Raw genomic sequence first — 16,886 nt, 5'->3', positions numbered from 1 at the left:
GTCAATTTGCTGTTTCTACGGTGAAGAACAGAATACAAAGTAGAATGGCTCTCAGTATAGTGCAAATCTCTGCCAAGGCCCATTAGTGTACTCAAATTCAAGCTGTACCAAAATGTACAAACTGAGATATAATTTTCCTAAATGAGTTTTATCGACTGCATCCATGAATTTTCTCTGAGGAAAACGGTGACAATGTCAAAAAGGTGAAAAAAAATTCCTGATCTACTCTGTGATCCAGATCTGCACCAAAATTGTAACGTTTCCTCCCTGACCCATCCTTCCAGCAGGATTCCTAACAATCTGTCAGGTAGTTTCTGCAGAAGCCTGCGAACTAACAAACAACTGCAGATGAAAACAACAACAGCTGGTGTTTAAATCATCTGTTGCCACGTCCACCGACGGAGAAAAGCTCTGACAGCCAAGAGAGCAGTTTGCGTGGAAATGAAAAGAGAAAGAATTTGAAAGTTTAAAGGGAATCACTGAAATCTAAACAGTCATCAAGAGATGTCTGATTATAAGAGTGGATGTGGACTGTTTAGACAACACAGGAATGATGGTTCAGTAACCAAGACTTCAACCCTGCAGGCAGCACACCTCCCTCAAATCTGAGTGTGGGTACATTCCTCTCTGGTTCTCCTCCCTGCCACCATGCGTGAGCGTGCCAACCAGACATCTCCCCACCCAACGCCCAGTCTGGACTGCACCGTCTTCTCACGTAGACCCAGCCGCAAGCAGGATGCGAGCTGCGGAGGAGCATCACCTGACTGACGCCCTGCAGAATTAGCACATTCTTCTGGGTTTGAGGGTTATAATGCGTGTGCACATCTTACAGGACAAGTGCCAGAGCGGCAGCGGCTTGCACCTCACTCACATACCACATTACCAGGATGTGAGATATCGCTGTGACAAGAGGGTATTATAAGGATACGGCGTGGTCAAACAGCAGGAAGGAGACGGGTGTTCCTGGTAAAATACCAGAACTACTCCTAACCTGCGCATGGAAACTATTCTAGGCACGTTAAGAGTACCTGTGTGATTATATGGCTGCCCACGCTGTTTAATGACACAGCTGCAGAATTCCAGTCATTCCCGGGAAAAACAGCGGACAAACGGTTTTCAACAAGATGACATTTTATTGACGGTAGAACATGAAGTAACAGATGGTGTTTCAGTAAGAGCTTCATATATCAGTTATATGTGATATATCGGAAAAATGCACACGAATGAGTTTTGCTAAGAGAGAAATAACTGCTGCTACAAAAAAGGCTTTGATTATTCACACTCTACCCAATCGGGGTTAAGACAAAGATACAAAAATTAAGACCAATTATAGATTTCTTTGTACAAACTGTGCAAATCAAAGGTTTCTACAAATTAATTACAAGGCAAATATACAAACTATACACACAAAAATACTTCCATTAATGATACTCATATTAGAACTACAAAGTTAACAAGTCTGGAAACACTTAGCATTTCCAAAGTAATAATACGCTATTTGAGTTTTGGCAAATATTTATGTTTTACACATGACCACTGCTATCAAGCGTCATCATGCGTTCTCAGAATGTTTTTTTAAAATGAGAGCGTTCAGTAAAAATGTTTATAACAAAACTAGAACATTCACAAAACAAACATTCAGAACAGAAAAGACATGAAACAAAAAGGTTACCCTTCCTTGAACGAATACAGGCAAACTATACATAACCCTGAGACAAAACAAATAAGAATCACAAAAACCATAGCTTGACATCTCGAAACAGAAAAGTGTCTTCTACGGCCGTAATGGGCCACATTCTCTCTTGCGAGCTTGTATTTTGAGTCGAGGAGGAAGATACAAATTTAGCTCGCCAAATTTGAGGGAAGCCCGAGTCCAACGTCTAAAAATACAGACCGGAAGATCGTTTCTGTGCACAAAAATCATACACTTCACCAAATGTCTTCTCTAGATCCCCCAAACGCCCGGCAGAGCTCAAGGTCTAACTCAGTCCATCAGCAGTCTAAATAAATTACACCTGAGGAAATGCCCAGTGTCAGGAGAAGAGAGGAACCACAACAAAAGACAGCTGAGTTTCTGTTTTAGTTCACTGTAAAACAAAGCCACGTCAGAGTCTGTTAAACTGCAAATCTACAGGCGAGATGATACAGGTTCCGATGATGGAGTGGGTTGTAACAGTGTCGGGCTGAAACAGTCACAGTAGCTTATTTGAGCCAAGCGGTGGAAAGAGAACGTCTATGCTTCTTATACATGGCGACGAGTCCAGCTCAAGCTCGTGGCTACATGGGAAAGTTACACAAGAGCGACGAGTAAACAGATCAGGTGGAAAAGAGGCCGCAGACTTCCAGTCGCTGGGCTGTTTCCAGGACTCGGGGCTTTCACTCCTCTGCAGATGAAGATAATGCGAATCAGCCTGGATGGAGCCAGGGCAGGAATACACAAACCCTTCCTCCTCCTCCTGCTCTCTGCAGCCAACATACCAGACACCACGGCCGATCTGAGGGAAAGAGACAGAGGGAGATTAATGTTTAGGTCCTGTGAACTTGAGAGGAGCTGCTGCTGTATGAGGGCCGACCACATGACCCAGAGGGGAGGCCTGGACATTCTCACGCAGAGGAATGCACAGACTCAGGTCCTCCGCGCTACACATCAGCTTATCAAAATGCCATTTTATCAGGCTTACCCACATAGCGTTAATAATGCCTCGGGACGGGGCGTTATTTAACCAAAGTCCTCCTGGCATGTGGGATTAAGCTGCTCAAGCCATTTATGTCGCGAGGTAATAAATATGTGAGGGTGGCAGAGGGGAGGACCCGGCTCTGTAAAGATAAGCTGATAAAATGCATGTTCCAAAACCATCTGCTCGTTTGCTTTATCCGGATATAATTTATACTGTATGAGAGCTTCTCCAATTTTCAAATTCCTCCATGTTTGAAGCAACATATTTACAACAAACACTGGGATGAGTTCTTTGGAATCTCTCATCTCTGCAACCTCAGACACTTCAGCGTCTAATTTTCCTCCCCTGCTGCTATGAAGGAATGTTCCACTGCATATTTTTGGGAGGGGGTTGGAGTGAAACCCCGAACATGCTGTTTACATGTAATGAGTTTTTTTTTGGGATGATATCTCCGCTCTGTCAGAGGAGATGAAGAATGTGTGCGCTCTCTATTCTGGGAGAGATGGGAGTTGACAGTTACAGGCAGGCCTCGCTGGGGGTTTGTTTGGATAACCTAATGAGTTCTCATTTCCATGGCCAACAAAGCCGACAGACACTACGGAAGCCTGCACTGATCTGTACACATCTGTTACTGTTGTGAATACATTGCCGGGGGCAGAACAGTAGGACACAGCCATTAGAATAACAATAGAGAGGGAGAAGTGTCACGCTGTCAGGTTGATGCTATACAATCTACAGTATGTATATTTAACCTGATATATACAGATGTGTCAGGCAAAAAACTAAAATGTAAAAAGACTGTTGATTTTCCTGTGTTGAATGACAAAAAAACATCTGATCTCAGTTTTAGTGCCAAAACCAAAAGAATACTTTTGTTTGACACCTCACTTTGACAATCGAAAGCTTTTTAATTAAGAAAGTTTTGCTGTGCAACAGTTACAGATTTGGGGAGAAGTGTGTTTATTTGATTGTTTTGTTGTTTTCTTGGTTAAATACAAGAGTCCAGTCAACAGCTGGTTAGTTCAGCTAAGCTTAGTTTATCTAAGCTTAGCACAAAGGCTGGAAACAATGGGAAACAGCCTGGCTCAATTTACAACATCAACCCACGAGCACCTTTAAAGCAAATATATTAATATGTTATATCTTGTTTAGTTATTCTGTTGAAAAACTTGAAAAAATCCGTCGTAGATTAACTTTGGTTAAACTGAAGAAATATGTTTGTTACTCTGGCACATTTTGATTTCTACAATGGTTTGTCTGCAATGGGAATGGATACAATCTGCATTCCCCTCCAGGTCAAATTCCTCTGCAGTAGACACAGGTTTCTATCGGCTCCAGCTCCAATCAGCAGTGATGGAAACATAACACACAAGTGAACACGCAACTTTCTTGCCATAAACCTATTCTTTTAACAGCTTGGGAACATCATGCAAGATGCAACACTGGCATGGAATATTCCCAGTCGGTCTCAGCGGAATCAATCACCTATTTTAAGCATGTTCGAAAAACCTGCACATACACTTGGTGTAAAAGAGGCATCAGTGGGCTCAGCCTTTACAACCAAAGCAATTGTTGCAATGCTTTTTTTCTATGACATGCAACTGCAGGCCTGATGGAAGTTTCCATTGCCGCTCTCTCTCAGAGTAAATGGGTATGTGTCATGTGCTGCACTTCTTGAGTTGTGCAGGTTTAATCTCTCAGTGCAGCTGATGAAGAACACGCCTCTGAATCTTAAACAATCTGCTGCTCTGGTCTGCTACTACTAACATAATATCAGTGTTTCACAAGAGCAGCAGCTGTATTTTTAGTCACCTATCTCCCTACTTCAGCATCAGTGACCTTTCACACCTTGTACTGGATTCATGTTGTCAAGTCAGCGGCAGGATCAGAACTCAGGTCAACCAATATGAATAAAGTGCAGATCAAAAAGGTTCCAAGATCTTTTGCGTTACTGACCTTTATTTTAAAATAATTGACCGTACAGAGGGGAATGAAAAAGGCTAGGTTGTAATGTCAAAAGTGTATTCCACAGAGGTTATTGGTCTGTCATCACGAGTAAATCCATCAAACAACAGCACACGTCAGCTCCCTCTGCTGCAAACGGAAATGAGCTCCAGACTGTCTCCAGAGTCCCTTCATTATTACCTGTCACGTCAAGGTCAATCACATAAGAGAGTGAGCTGTACTGACCACAATGTTCACCTGTGACACCGTCTTCTATTTAAAAAATGTCATCCTGACTTGAACTCAAACTTTGTTTTCACTGTCTCACTGCACCTAAAAAGTCAGAGGACTTTCCAGATACGACCTTTACTTCTGCCGACAGGTCTTGAGTGAATCAGCGTGTGATGCCAACAGGTGGCGAGGTTAATAAGTGTAACCCACAAAAGTCACCACATGCCCTGTGTGTGCGTCTTCGGTCTGGTCCGCTGCAGCAACCGCAGTGTGCTGCAGTGAGGGACGCAGGGAGTCCGTGTGTCCTTCAGCTAACCAAACAGATGGGCTGGGACTATATGAAGTGATTGCATGAGGCGCCCTGAGGTTTAACCTGCCTCGCTCTGTCAGCTCCATCACTTCTCCTCCACATGGGAATAACGGCAGATTGAGTTTGTCAAAAGAAAATAATCACTAAATCTCAATTATTTGAATTATTACTAAATCTCAACCAAAAACATCACACTGGATAGTTGAAAGAACACGCACACACCACTTGGGGGGGGTGGGGGGGGTCAGACGACACATGCATGCTGACATTCATGCCCAGTTTTTTGTTTCGTTTTCTTGCATCTGTGTCTTCTGGAGGCCCAATTACCCACAATACACCAGGCCAAAGCCAAGTCCTCTCTTTCTATCCGTCCCTTGTGTCCAACCAGGCCTGTGCCATGTTTACTAATGACCACCTAGAATTCCACTGTATTGACCCACGAATGAATCACTGTGACTTCATTTACATGAGTCTGCGTCGTTTGGAGGGACAAACAAAGGAGTCCAGGATGATCTACAGGCGTCTTGGTACAGCTGCAAAGTCTAATGAGCCACATCTTCATGAATCCTTGCAGGAAGTCCAGTTTAAGACTGGAACAAAGAGCGTCTCTGTGGCTGAATACACGCCACTTCAGTGCCACTTCAGAGGTGCAAATATTACGTAATTCAGATTAATTACCAGGCAGACACACTCTGTCCCAGCCCAGCTGGCTTTCTGAAGAGGCCCCTGTAACTGTATGACAGCTCATCTCTTTTTAAGGGCGTAATCAAATTAGTCTGGGTGATTATTCAGCCATTTTGAGCATCTTCTTCCCTTTTTGGCTTTTTGTTACTCGCCGAGTGGAGAAAAGACCAATAAAAACTCCATTAGGTTTATGCAAATTTAAGCAGCCGTGCTGAAGGCCATAATGTGGCAGATTGATTACTCAAGGGACCAGAGATGAAGTGTGTGTGTTTGTGTGTGTATTGGGGGGGGGGTACGAGCACGTGCTAACTTTAACTGTCTGTGTGTGTGTGTGTGTGTCTGAGAGGCGGAGGTGGGATCGTTGTTGTACACAGATGCCACAATAAAAGCCTCATTCAGCCTGTGTTCCTGGTGGCCCTCACGGCCAGGCATTAATAAAACATTAGTATTGAGCGACTGGGGGCCTCTGTGCTCCTCCTCCCTGATCCCCATTGTGACCTTTCCATTTTACAGCAGCTGCCTGGGGACATAGAGGGCCCGATGCTGGCTCCCTCCGTGGCCCCCTGACCTATCCAGGTGTACCCTATCACACAGAGCCGTGCCCACCTCGTAAGTGCTGCAGTTGAAGCTGTTAAAAAGGAGGACGCTGTGTATGTCCGTGATTTTTGTGAGCGGAGAGGGTTGATGAGGAGAGAGGGCTGCATAAAGAGGCGGAGGTGGGGGGGGGGAAACAAAGGTTCAAGTGTCGATAACAGTCATTTCTAGGGAGCATTATAAGTCAGGGGTTTGAAGTAGAGAGAGCCTGCGCTGAACTTTGTGCTGGGATCTCTGGTTACATCCCGTCTGCCGGCAGTCTGGTACCAACGACGGACAAGATTACACCCTGATGCTGTTCAACGCACCAACTCCAAAACGCAAAAAAAAAAATGTAATCTGTTTAGTTCTTGATGCTTTTAGTCTACTTGAGAACATTTAAAAAGCTTCTTTCTCCTCCAGTCTAAACCATAACAAATAGGAGCCATAATGCTTTAACATTTACAAATAGTTTTCCATCAACAGTGGGTTCTGGTTTGGCCCTGGACTCTGGGGTTAGACACATCTGGTGGAAACTTGCAAGGCTACAAACTTCGGGAGGTGGTGACAAAAAAAAAAGAGCAGCGAGGCTGGTGTGATCCCCGTAGAGGCCACGCAAAGTGTCTGACTGAAACGACCTCAACCCCAACATTAACAAATCTTTACTAATGGGAATGCAGGCCACACCTTCATTCCTCCCAAATTAGAGTAAGGATGGCTGCCTTTTTAAAGGACAGGCAATGTCAGCAATGTGACTGTGTGTGGGTGAGACAGAGAGAGGGAGAGAAGCACAAGTAGACAATCAGTGGTTTCACAACTGAGTAAAAACCTACAATACTACTAGTGAATACTTGAACAGCTGACTGGTGGTTTCAGCTCCCCTCATAAACATGAAAGGAAACACACATCACACACATGTGCACGCGCACGCGACCACACACACCCGCGCACGCGCACACACTTATTTTCCTCTCTGATCCCAGTTGAAAGTTGACAGCCTCTGGAGCAGAGTATTTTTAGGCAGGCGTTAGTCTCGGCTGCCAAACGGCGCAAAATATAGCTTTGCTTCCTCTGGTCTTACTCCTATTCCCTTCATCTGCACCTCTTCTGCTCGTGTGTACACTCTATCTGTGTATGTGTGAACACGTCCTACTCTGTGTCACTTTGCTATTCACTTAATTTCTGCCAACTCCTCTCGGGGCCCCCTCCCCGTCTCGGGTGAGAGAGAGTCGACCAGCGTCAGGGCAGGACGCCTGCTTAACAAGCTCGAAAGCTGAGCTTTTTTTCCAACGTCTGCTGTAATTAAACATAAAAGGCGTTTGGCAGCGGGATAGTAGCTACGGTAACTGCCTAACTGAGTTCATAAGGATGCGGTGCCTTGATGGTTCATAGCCAGCCTGTCTGTCTCCATCGGACCAGAAAAACCTTGAGTACCATGGAGACAGTGGTCCATACCAGCAGCCTTATAATGCTAAGCCCCCAGCTCCATCACACCCAGCTGTTTACTGTTGACACAAGTCACACATAAGCCTCCTGCCTCTCACTAGCTTCCTCTTGGTTTTAATTTTCAAACTTCCTGGCAGCACATGAAGGAGCTTGTTCGTTTCACCCTCACGTTTTCCTCGCAGTAGAGTGGATGTATTGAGGTTGTCAGTATTAGGTGTGTTTTTCACCTGTACTGTTGATTTTAGGCGAAGTGTTGTGCCTGAGGAGAATGTGCAGGAGGCTGAATAGACCATCAACCCGTCCACTTGCTCGCAGCGAAGACTCCGGACAATGACCGATATTCACACATCTGCTCAATCGGACATTACATGGACATGGAGCTGAAAGTGTAAAGTCCGTTTGATGTCCGGCCCAACTGATTCAGACATTTGCATTCTCACACAAGGCTCCTCCGAGTAATGGCTAGATAAATGCTGGGTTGCCGTGTATGTGCGAAAACAGAATTAGACACAGAAACTGACCGATACAGTCACGCTTGAGGGGAGAATTGAAAAAGATGCAAACCACAGAAGTTATAATGGAATGATCTTGAATTCCCTCTGTATTTACAATCTATGGGACAGCGGCTCTGTAATATGACAATATACATCATTACGATAGAAGATTCTTTATCTTCTCATATAATAATTAAAATCTTGTACTGTAAATCACACTATTAAGGGCAATATTTGGACGACACTTTTCATTCTTCACACAACACACAGACGCAGTTGGTATATTTGCGCGAAGGCACCCAAACATTGAGGAGAGTGAACGTCACACGGGGTTGGGGGATTGTGAACAGGAACGGGGCTTGCACAAACCAAAACAAAACGAGGAGCTTGTAGCTAAAAGCAGAGCTACCTCTGTTGTGGTTTGGCTACGAAAAGTCACAAAGCACCAGAGAGCCGTACTTTGCCAATTATGCCACAGGCCGATCCCCACAACAATCTCAAAATATGACTAACCTCTTTTACTACCTAAACAAGCGTCTCTCCAAATAGTACTCACGTAATACAACTACACAACACGCGGGTTGAATATCAACATGTTAGCGGGCGTAATGGCTGGTAGGATCCTTCTGCAGAGATGGTCTCTAGTTTTTCATTACTCTAGTGAAGATAAAACCTCAAAACCATTAATAAAAGATGCCGCCGAGCCTGAGCTTTTTAAAATTGCAAATCCACCGACTGGTGCAGCAATAAACTGCTTTCCATTGCATCAGTTCTATAATAGGATCATGGAACTTAAAACTCGCTCTACCACCACCGCACAAGCCTTTAAAATATCACTGCATTTCCTCCTTTTGTTTCCCTGTGCGTGCTCCTCCACCCCCCCCCGTAAAACACTGAGAACACCTTAGGAAAATGTATCATCTCTTAGCTCAGATGAAGCTGTGAAAACTGCCACCTGTCGTTCCTTCAGGCAGATAAAGTGGAGCAATTCTTCACTGACATTGTATGATACATTTCAGTCAATCATATTTTCATACCCTTAGGATGGATCCTTCCTTTTTTAACCCGCTTGCTCCTTTTCTGAAGATTACTGATCTGAATTTTTTACATTGAGCAGCAGAGATTAGCCCCTCTTCTCTCACCATATAGTGCTAAAGTAGGTTTTCTGTCCGGTAAAACACTTTCTCAACATAATTTAAGTGAATGTCCTTATGAACAAAGTTGTGTTGTTTTAATTAAGGAAAATAAGGACTTGTATGTATTTTTTTAAGGGTGTGTGGGGACAATATCAGCATTAACACACTGAATGGACTGCATTTACAGCACTTTTCTAGTCCTAACGACCACTCAAAAGCCCTTTACACATTGAGTCACAGTCACACATTCATACCCTGCTTCTATATACAGAGGTTCTCTAACACACTAACACTGCTACACTAATCAAGGTACATCAAGGGCAGTTTGAGGTTCAGTATCGGGCTTTAAAAACTTTGGTTTGGACCACTGACCCCTCTGATTGCATTCCACAGGAAAGCCAATTTTTTCAGGCACAGGCTGACTCGTATAAGTCAGTCATTTCACACGAAGAGCGCTGGCCCTGTCCACTTTTCCTTCTTGGGGCCACAAGCACAGACCTGATTCCTACCTCTCCACCTCAGCCCTGTCACCGACACAGGTCTAGTGTTGTAGCTCTCTAATTACCGGCACCACTGACATTCCTGCTGCTCCCTAACCCAGGACTCCACCATGTTCATCCAACACCCAGCCGTCACAGCAGCTAGATAATGTGTAACTGTAACCACTGGCAACCTTGACAACAGCGAGGGCTTTTAAACTGGCGTCGTCCGGTTCAAACTGACATTCTCGTGGGTCTGTATAAGAAGTCACAGTGTGATTTAAACTGAGTGTAGATATTCTTGTTTCTATAAAATCAGTTCCCGCTTCTTATGTGACAATAGGGACACTATGAATAGCACATATAATTAACATCTTGTTTGTTTGTGTCAGTTCTAGGAAACTACAATTACTCACCGTAGAAACCTCAGACAGTGTGTGCTGCTATGCTGAGAGGTACTTCCACGTGCTGACGAAGGCGGTGGGAATGAGCGAGTAGGGCACACTCGTCACACTGTCCCAAGAGTCTGATGATGGATCGTAACAGTCGAGTGTCTTACATCTTTGAGCCCCGTATCCCCCGACCACATATAGTCTGTTTCCTGACGCCACTGCGTGGCAGCTGATCCGTTTGGTTGTCACATCGCCAAACTTTGACCACTGATACGTCTCGCTATTGAATCTGTAAGCGGAGCTGGCTGAGAATTCAGTGTCACCACCGATCACTACAATGTGGTTACCAACTACAGCTGCAGCTGTATATCGCCACAGCTGTGGACAGGAGGCCGGTACAGACCAACGGTTCTGACAAGGGTCAAAGCATTGAACCTTAGGATACTTGTCTCTGTTGACACTGGTGCCCCCAAAGGCAAAGAGTTTGTTTTTGGCACCAACAACGGCAGCATTGCTTACACCTTCTCTGAGCGGAGCCACTAGAGTCCATTTGTTGGTCTGAGGGTCATATTGCTCCACCTGTTTGAGTGAGACAGACGGAGAGGCAGGAAAGGATCCCGCAAGAGACGTGTGTCCTCCCACAACATACAGTATGTGGTCAAGCTCTGCAGAACCATGTCCAAATCTGGCTACCAACATGGGGGACGCTTTGGACCACTCGTCGTGCAATGTGTCGTAGACCCAGACATCTTTGGAAGCCCCGTTTTCAGAGCCACGTCCTCCAGTAACATAAACCTAAGAGACAGAAAGAGATATTACATTATGACGACTATAAACTATATAATGTTAAATGCCAAAGCAGATACTGAAATATGTCACAAACATACCTTGCAACCAATAGCACAGGCACTGCATTCTTTCCTAGGGCTGGGGATGTCTGTTTTGGGTGTGATCTCCTTGGTCTTGTTGTCGATCATGTAGACTTTATCGCACATGAAAGTCTGACCTCCCAGTAGCAGCAGGGCCTGACTGACCTTTCTTGGCCGAGCACAGAACCCTGTTACAATGCCATCGTTCTGGAGGATCCTCATCTTACACTGTACGGCATCTTCAACAATCTCCCGACCCACTTTGTGGCACATGACCAGCTCCTCTGAAGCGACATTCTTCAGCAGATACGTTTCAGGGAGCAGTGCCAAGCGGACACAGCGCAGCAGCTCGGGCAGCTCACTGTGCCTCCGCTCCATGTCCGCCTTAACCCAGTCGATGACAGCCTCATACACCAGGCACTCATCCTCCACCTCCAGTTCCTCACTGAGGATTAGCTCCTGGACTTTGTCTCTGGGCAGGCTGAGGAAGTCCTCTGTCTTGAAGAGGGTCGCAAAGTCTGCCAAGCACATCCTCCATGACAGCTCATACAGTCTCTGGCACTGATGTGCATCTGACAGCAGCATCATCCCCAAACAGTTTGACTGGTCGAGGTTCTTTTCTAGAAAGTCTGCCGCTGCGTCTCTAATGTCATGGAACTGAAGCATGTCTCCGGCTTCTAGTAGCGATTCTGCATTTTCCTCGTTGATAATGATTCGGGCCGAGTAGGCGTAGTCGAGCAAGAGCTCCAGCACCTCTGGATGGAGAGAGTCATGGAAGTTGACTTCAGCGTCACGACTCTCCCTGAGCCCGCCGCTGAACATGGCCTCAAAGTAACGGCTACATGAGGCCAGGACAGCCCGGTGACAGGGGAAGGATCGGTTTCCGGCCTTCAGGACAACATCTGTGAAGACTTTTCGTTTTCGCAGCAGGTTGAGTTGAGTTAACAGGCTGTCCGCATGGGTTGTCTTGTGGAAGAGTTGGATATTCATGGAGCCGGAACTAGAGCGAGACTTTCTGTTTTCGTGGTTACTGACAGACATCTTGACCTGGAGGAGTAAATAGAGAATAAAAATATTGGCACAAGTGGAAGAGAGCTTCTCATGTGTTCATATCTACGGTTTATGGCCGTAGGAGGAAGGGATTTTATGGACACACGCTTCTTTTGATGTGAACGCTACCATAAACACTCCTCCCACTTTATGATTAAACGAAACACACTATGTCAATAGCAGGTGAAAGGGCTGTTGAAAAGTACAGGACTTGTCTCCCTGCGCTGGATTAGACCGGAAATGAACTTCAGACTTCAGAGATGAAAGCGGATCAGATAAGAAGCACTCCCACAGAAAACCAGTGTGTGTACACTGTGTGCCGCAACGATTTACACAGAGACATAGATCAACGTCAAGACTCGGCTCTCAAAACCTGTGGCAAAAAAGGAGCAACTTACTCTTCACACAGCTCTGTGTAATTAGTGTTAGGTAAAGAAGCAACACCTGGGTGTTGCCCTATATCGCATTTATATCCACCCCTGTAAACCTTTCAGGGCTGTGAGTCACCTACAACCACCGCGAGAGCCAGTACATTCCTGTGAGCCTGTTCTGTTTCTCTGCCGCTGGCTCTCATTCAAGATGGTACCAAAGGAAAAGCTTTCAAGCCCACATAAGCTCTGACACCTCTGACCGGCTCCTTAAAGATAAAATTATGTAACCGCTGTGCAACAGATCAAAAACACAGTCTTTCTTGTTGTAATCTGCAGTGGGTTTAGACGGGTCTGCAGCTTTCGCACAAATTGGGAGGATATTCTGGTCTAAAAATGATAAAGCTGGATCCCAAAAAGGGCCATAAAATTGTATGAAGATAGAAAGAAAAAAACACATCAGTCAAAAGCAATAATTATTACAATGAACGCTACATTATTATTTGGCTACTTAGTGAAGGTTGTGGTTTAAACTCTTCTTTATGAGCAGAGAATAACACATTTTACAAATCTCCTAACTGTGGCTTCAACAATGCAAACGCAATCTATAGATATATTGGACTTGAAAATTACATAATTATTGATATTGTTATTGCACAGCCCTAATTTACAATATGAACAATATGGCTTTCTGTAGTCAAACTCTAGTGAATATAATCATGTAATAACAGTCAAAATCAATAATGATTACAACAAATGTTACATTATTATTTCTAATCAAGCATAAGACTGACTGTTACATTGAAATTGGTGAAAATTACATTAGGATAATTATTGATACTGCTTAAGCCCAGCCCTTATTTACAATATTAACTATATTGCATTCAGTGATCAGACTCTGGTGAATATAATCATGTGATAACAAACTGCTGTAACACAGACCGTGTTATCATGACCACTGCTCTTCGGTGGGGATCATGGCTACTCCACACAACTGCACCAAACTTGAAAACGGCCAAATAAATATCTTCTGCCCAAAGGCTTCTATTGTTTCCCAGCAGATACATTTAAGTCGGCTATTCAGCCCCAATGAAAGGGGGACGGCGGACTTCCGTGGAGGGACTCAGCGTGAAATCCAATTCGTTGTGTGCAGTAAATGTGAAACTCCGGTCAGCACTTCAGCATGCGCTCAACTTCCCTCCCGGGTTCTCAGCAGCCGCCTGCGAACAGCGAGTCCAGCCGACATCACACGACCCGACCGCACGACCTCGTACGGACATTTTTCGGGAAGTTGTACAAATATCGCACACGCACGTATCGCTGTGTGCGGCACTTCGGGAGGATCGCGTCCTGGAGCTCTTACCTCGACGGGAGCAGGGCCGATCCGGGTTCCTTTATCTCGGTCTCAACTTGTTCCGCCGTCCTCCGGTTCTTGTTTGAAGTTGTGGCTCAGTTTAGACTAAATCCGCACTCCGAGTTTGAAGTCCGCATCGCGTCCTGAAGCGGCGGGAAACGGTGGAGCCATGGGTTCCTTCTATCTTTAACGGCAGAAGACAGGAAAAGAGTGTAAGAAAGTTGTTGTGTGTTTGTCGTCGCGAAGCCACGCAGCTGCAGACGAGCACCGAGCTGAGACACTGAGCTGCAGCTCGCACAGGCTCCTCCTCCTCCCGCTGCCGTGGACCAATCAGCGCAAAGCCCCGCAGAAACAAACCCAGTTTCATTCTACATCCAACAATGTTAGATATCAATGTAGCACTAAAACACCTGCCACCGTGTTTCACCTGTCTCTCACTTTAATATACATCTTTATAATCTAGGATTATTGATTGGTTTATAAGTAGGTTATAGCACCTTTAAACGACGAGGCAAGAGGTTTTGTTTTGTTTGGTTCCTAAATTTCCCTCTGGATCAATAAAGTATCTATCTATCTATCTATCTATCTATCTATCTTTCTATCTATCTATCTATCTATCTATCTATCTATCTATCTATCTATCTATCTATCTATCTATCTACCTACCTACCTACCTACCTACCTACCTACCTACCTATCTACCTATCTATCTATCTATCTATCTATCTATCTATATCTTTTCACAACAGGGGCATGAAAACAAAATACAAAAGAAACACAACTATATATAGTATACTTTATTTGAAGTGTATACAGCATGTACTTGATATATTAATATGTGGGTATTTATGTTTACATATATGTGTATTTGATATTTTATTTTGTACTTTGTACTCTCAGTTGTAAATGTTTATTGTTTTGACTTAAATTACTTTATTACCGAATGTCTGCCTATTATGAAACATTTTGTAGCTGCTGACTTTGATAAGTCTTTGATAAGGTAACTTTATTATCATCACCATTATCACAAGGAAAAGTATACAGATAACATTTGTTACATTTAAATAAAAAGGATAATAAATTGCACTAGGCTACAGATGAATGAATATTCCCAAATCGAATATAATAATGGCAACAACACATTTTCTGATTGTTCATTCTAAAAGATGCAAGAGTCAGAACATACCTCAGGTTGTAACAAACAATACTGGTATCACAGCAGAATATAATTCCTTAAATTCTAAATCTAAAAATAATACAGTCAATTTGTAAAATACCATGTGTAAGTAGAATATGAGCTCCCGCCGGTTTATAGAATCACAAAATTCACAAATTAAGAAAAGATGAACTCCCTGACTCATGTTCCAGCTCCACATAACCAGCAGTCTTAATGATCATATGATGGCAGGTTAAAGTCCTTCTGAGGACCATGAGACCGCTTGTCCGACAAAATTCCTGACATTTTCTGAAGGATTTCAGTGCTTGTGAGGTTTCTCAGGAATTTATAAAGAATGTCCCTCAGTTCGAGGCAGGCTATCAAGACCAGAATCAGGTCAGTCAAGTGTCAGCCAAGTCCGCCTGCACATACAAGGGAATTTTATGGGCCACAGAAAACATGATACAACACAGAAGCTATTTAAACTCCTTGAAGAAGAATGTGGAGAAAATAGGTAGAATTTTGTATATTTACAATATCAATTAAACCACAAGTGGTGTCCAAATACTACTTAGATTCAAATATTAAAGTATATTTTTAAAGAAATACAATGCAGATGTACAATGTTGAGGAAACACATCTTTATTGGTACATGTTCCAACATGTTTGTTGACGTAATTAATGACATTAATAATTAGATTGTCACTTTAGGAATGTCAGTATGAGGGTGAGGGTTGAACATACTTGATCTATGATCAACTGAGAGGCATTGAAAAAAATGTTTTCATGCCTTAACACACCCATGAAAGTCAGCATAAGAGAAAGAGTGATTGTCAGAAATAAAAAAAAGCATTATAGAGCTACTTAAAAGATTAAATGGACTGAGGATGTTTTGAATATTTGTGGTTTTTAAAATGACAGAGTGGGAGAAACTCACTCCTGAGTCCGTGCCGACACTGCTCAGGTTTCTCCTCCCTCTTACTGACACTCAACAGCTGCTTTTGAAGATTAAAAGCTGCTGCTGTTTCTCCACTGTCAGAGTTTATCAGAGTTTGTATATGTGTGTGTGTGTGAGAGAAAGAGAAAAGTGTCTTTCTCACGTACTCACTGATAAACTAAAGAGGAAGATGCAGCTTTCCTCTTACCCACTATTTCCAATTGTTTCCTTGAGAGGGATTTAGTGTGAGAGCCGCTCGCATCTCATGTTACCGACTGTCTTTTTTTACACTTGAAGGTCTTGAAGTCACTGCTAACAGTCTCTGTGTAACCTCTGAGTTTGACACCAATAAACACACACATTGGTACTTTACATTTTCATAACCATTGTTGCTGGTGCTTGTTGGAGCCTCCCTCGCAGCTGACTGGGCAAAATGCTTTTATACACTCAAGTGTGCCTACAGGAGATTAAGAATTTAAGCGGATTAGATTAATGAACTCATGATTGTAATCTTAGGTTAATTCATTTTGCCGCACTTTAACCCAATCCTCTCCTCCCCCTCAGTCAGGCCTGCATGGCTTGAGGCCAAACTGGTCTTAGGGCATATGTGACTGTGTGTGCACATGTGTGTGTGTTTGCATGTGCATTGTGTAGCTGGTCATTAATTACTCTCTGGCAGACACGCCACTAATCAGACCCCCCACAATCACTCCTCAATGCCCCCAGCGTTGCCACAAAGCATTCACTGGGTGCAGGTTCAGAATGACAGTAACCGTCGCTGCATT

The 16,886-nt window shown here is 43.9% G+C and overlaps 1 protein-coding gene across 1 annotated transcript; it reads right to left on the bottom strand.

The window, feature by feature from the left end:
- Window positions 1-1,113: 1,113 nt before the first annotated feature.
- enc3 (ectodermal-neural cortex 3) lies at window positions 1,114-14,291 on the bottom strand. The gene is made up of 4 exons (XM_035176392.2): window positions 14,018-14,291; window positions 11,255-12,283; window positions 10,392-11,162; window positions 1,114-2,495 (listed from the first exon to the last, which is right to left on the bottom strand). Exons 2-3 carry the CDS (start codon window positions 12,275-12,277, stop codon window positions 10,419-10,421), a joined length of 1,767 nt encoding a protein of 588 aa, XP_035032283.1. The 5' UTR covers window positions 12,278-12,283; window positions 14,018-14,291; the 3' UTR covers window positions 1,114-2,495; window positions 10,392-10,418.
- Between the last annotated feature and the right edge of the window lie 2,595 nt (window positions 14,292-16,886).

This window comes from Hippoglossus stenolepis, chromosome 14 (assembly GCF_022539355.2).
Source record: "Hippoglossus stenolepis isolate QCI-W04-F060 chromosome 14, HSTE1.2, whole genome shotgun sequence".
NCBI classification, from domain to species: Eukaryota; Metazoa; Chordata; class Actinopteri; order Pleuronectiformes; family Pleuronectidae; genus Hippoglossus; species Hippoglossus stenolepis.
Note: the sequence above shows the minus strand (reverse complement) of the source record. Positions and strands in the feature narration are given on the sequence as shown.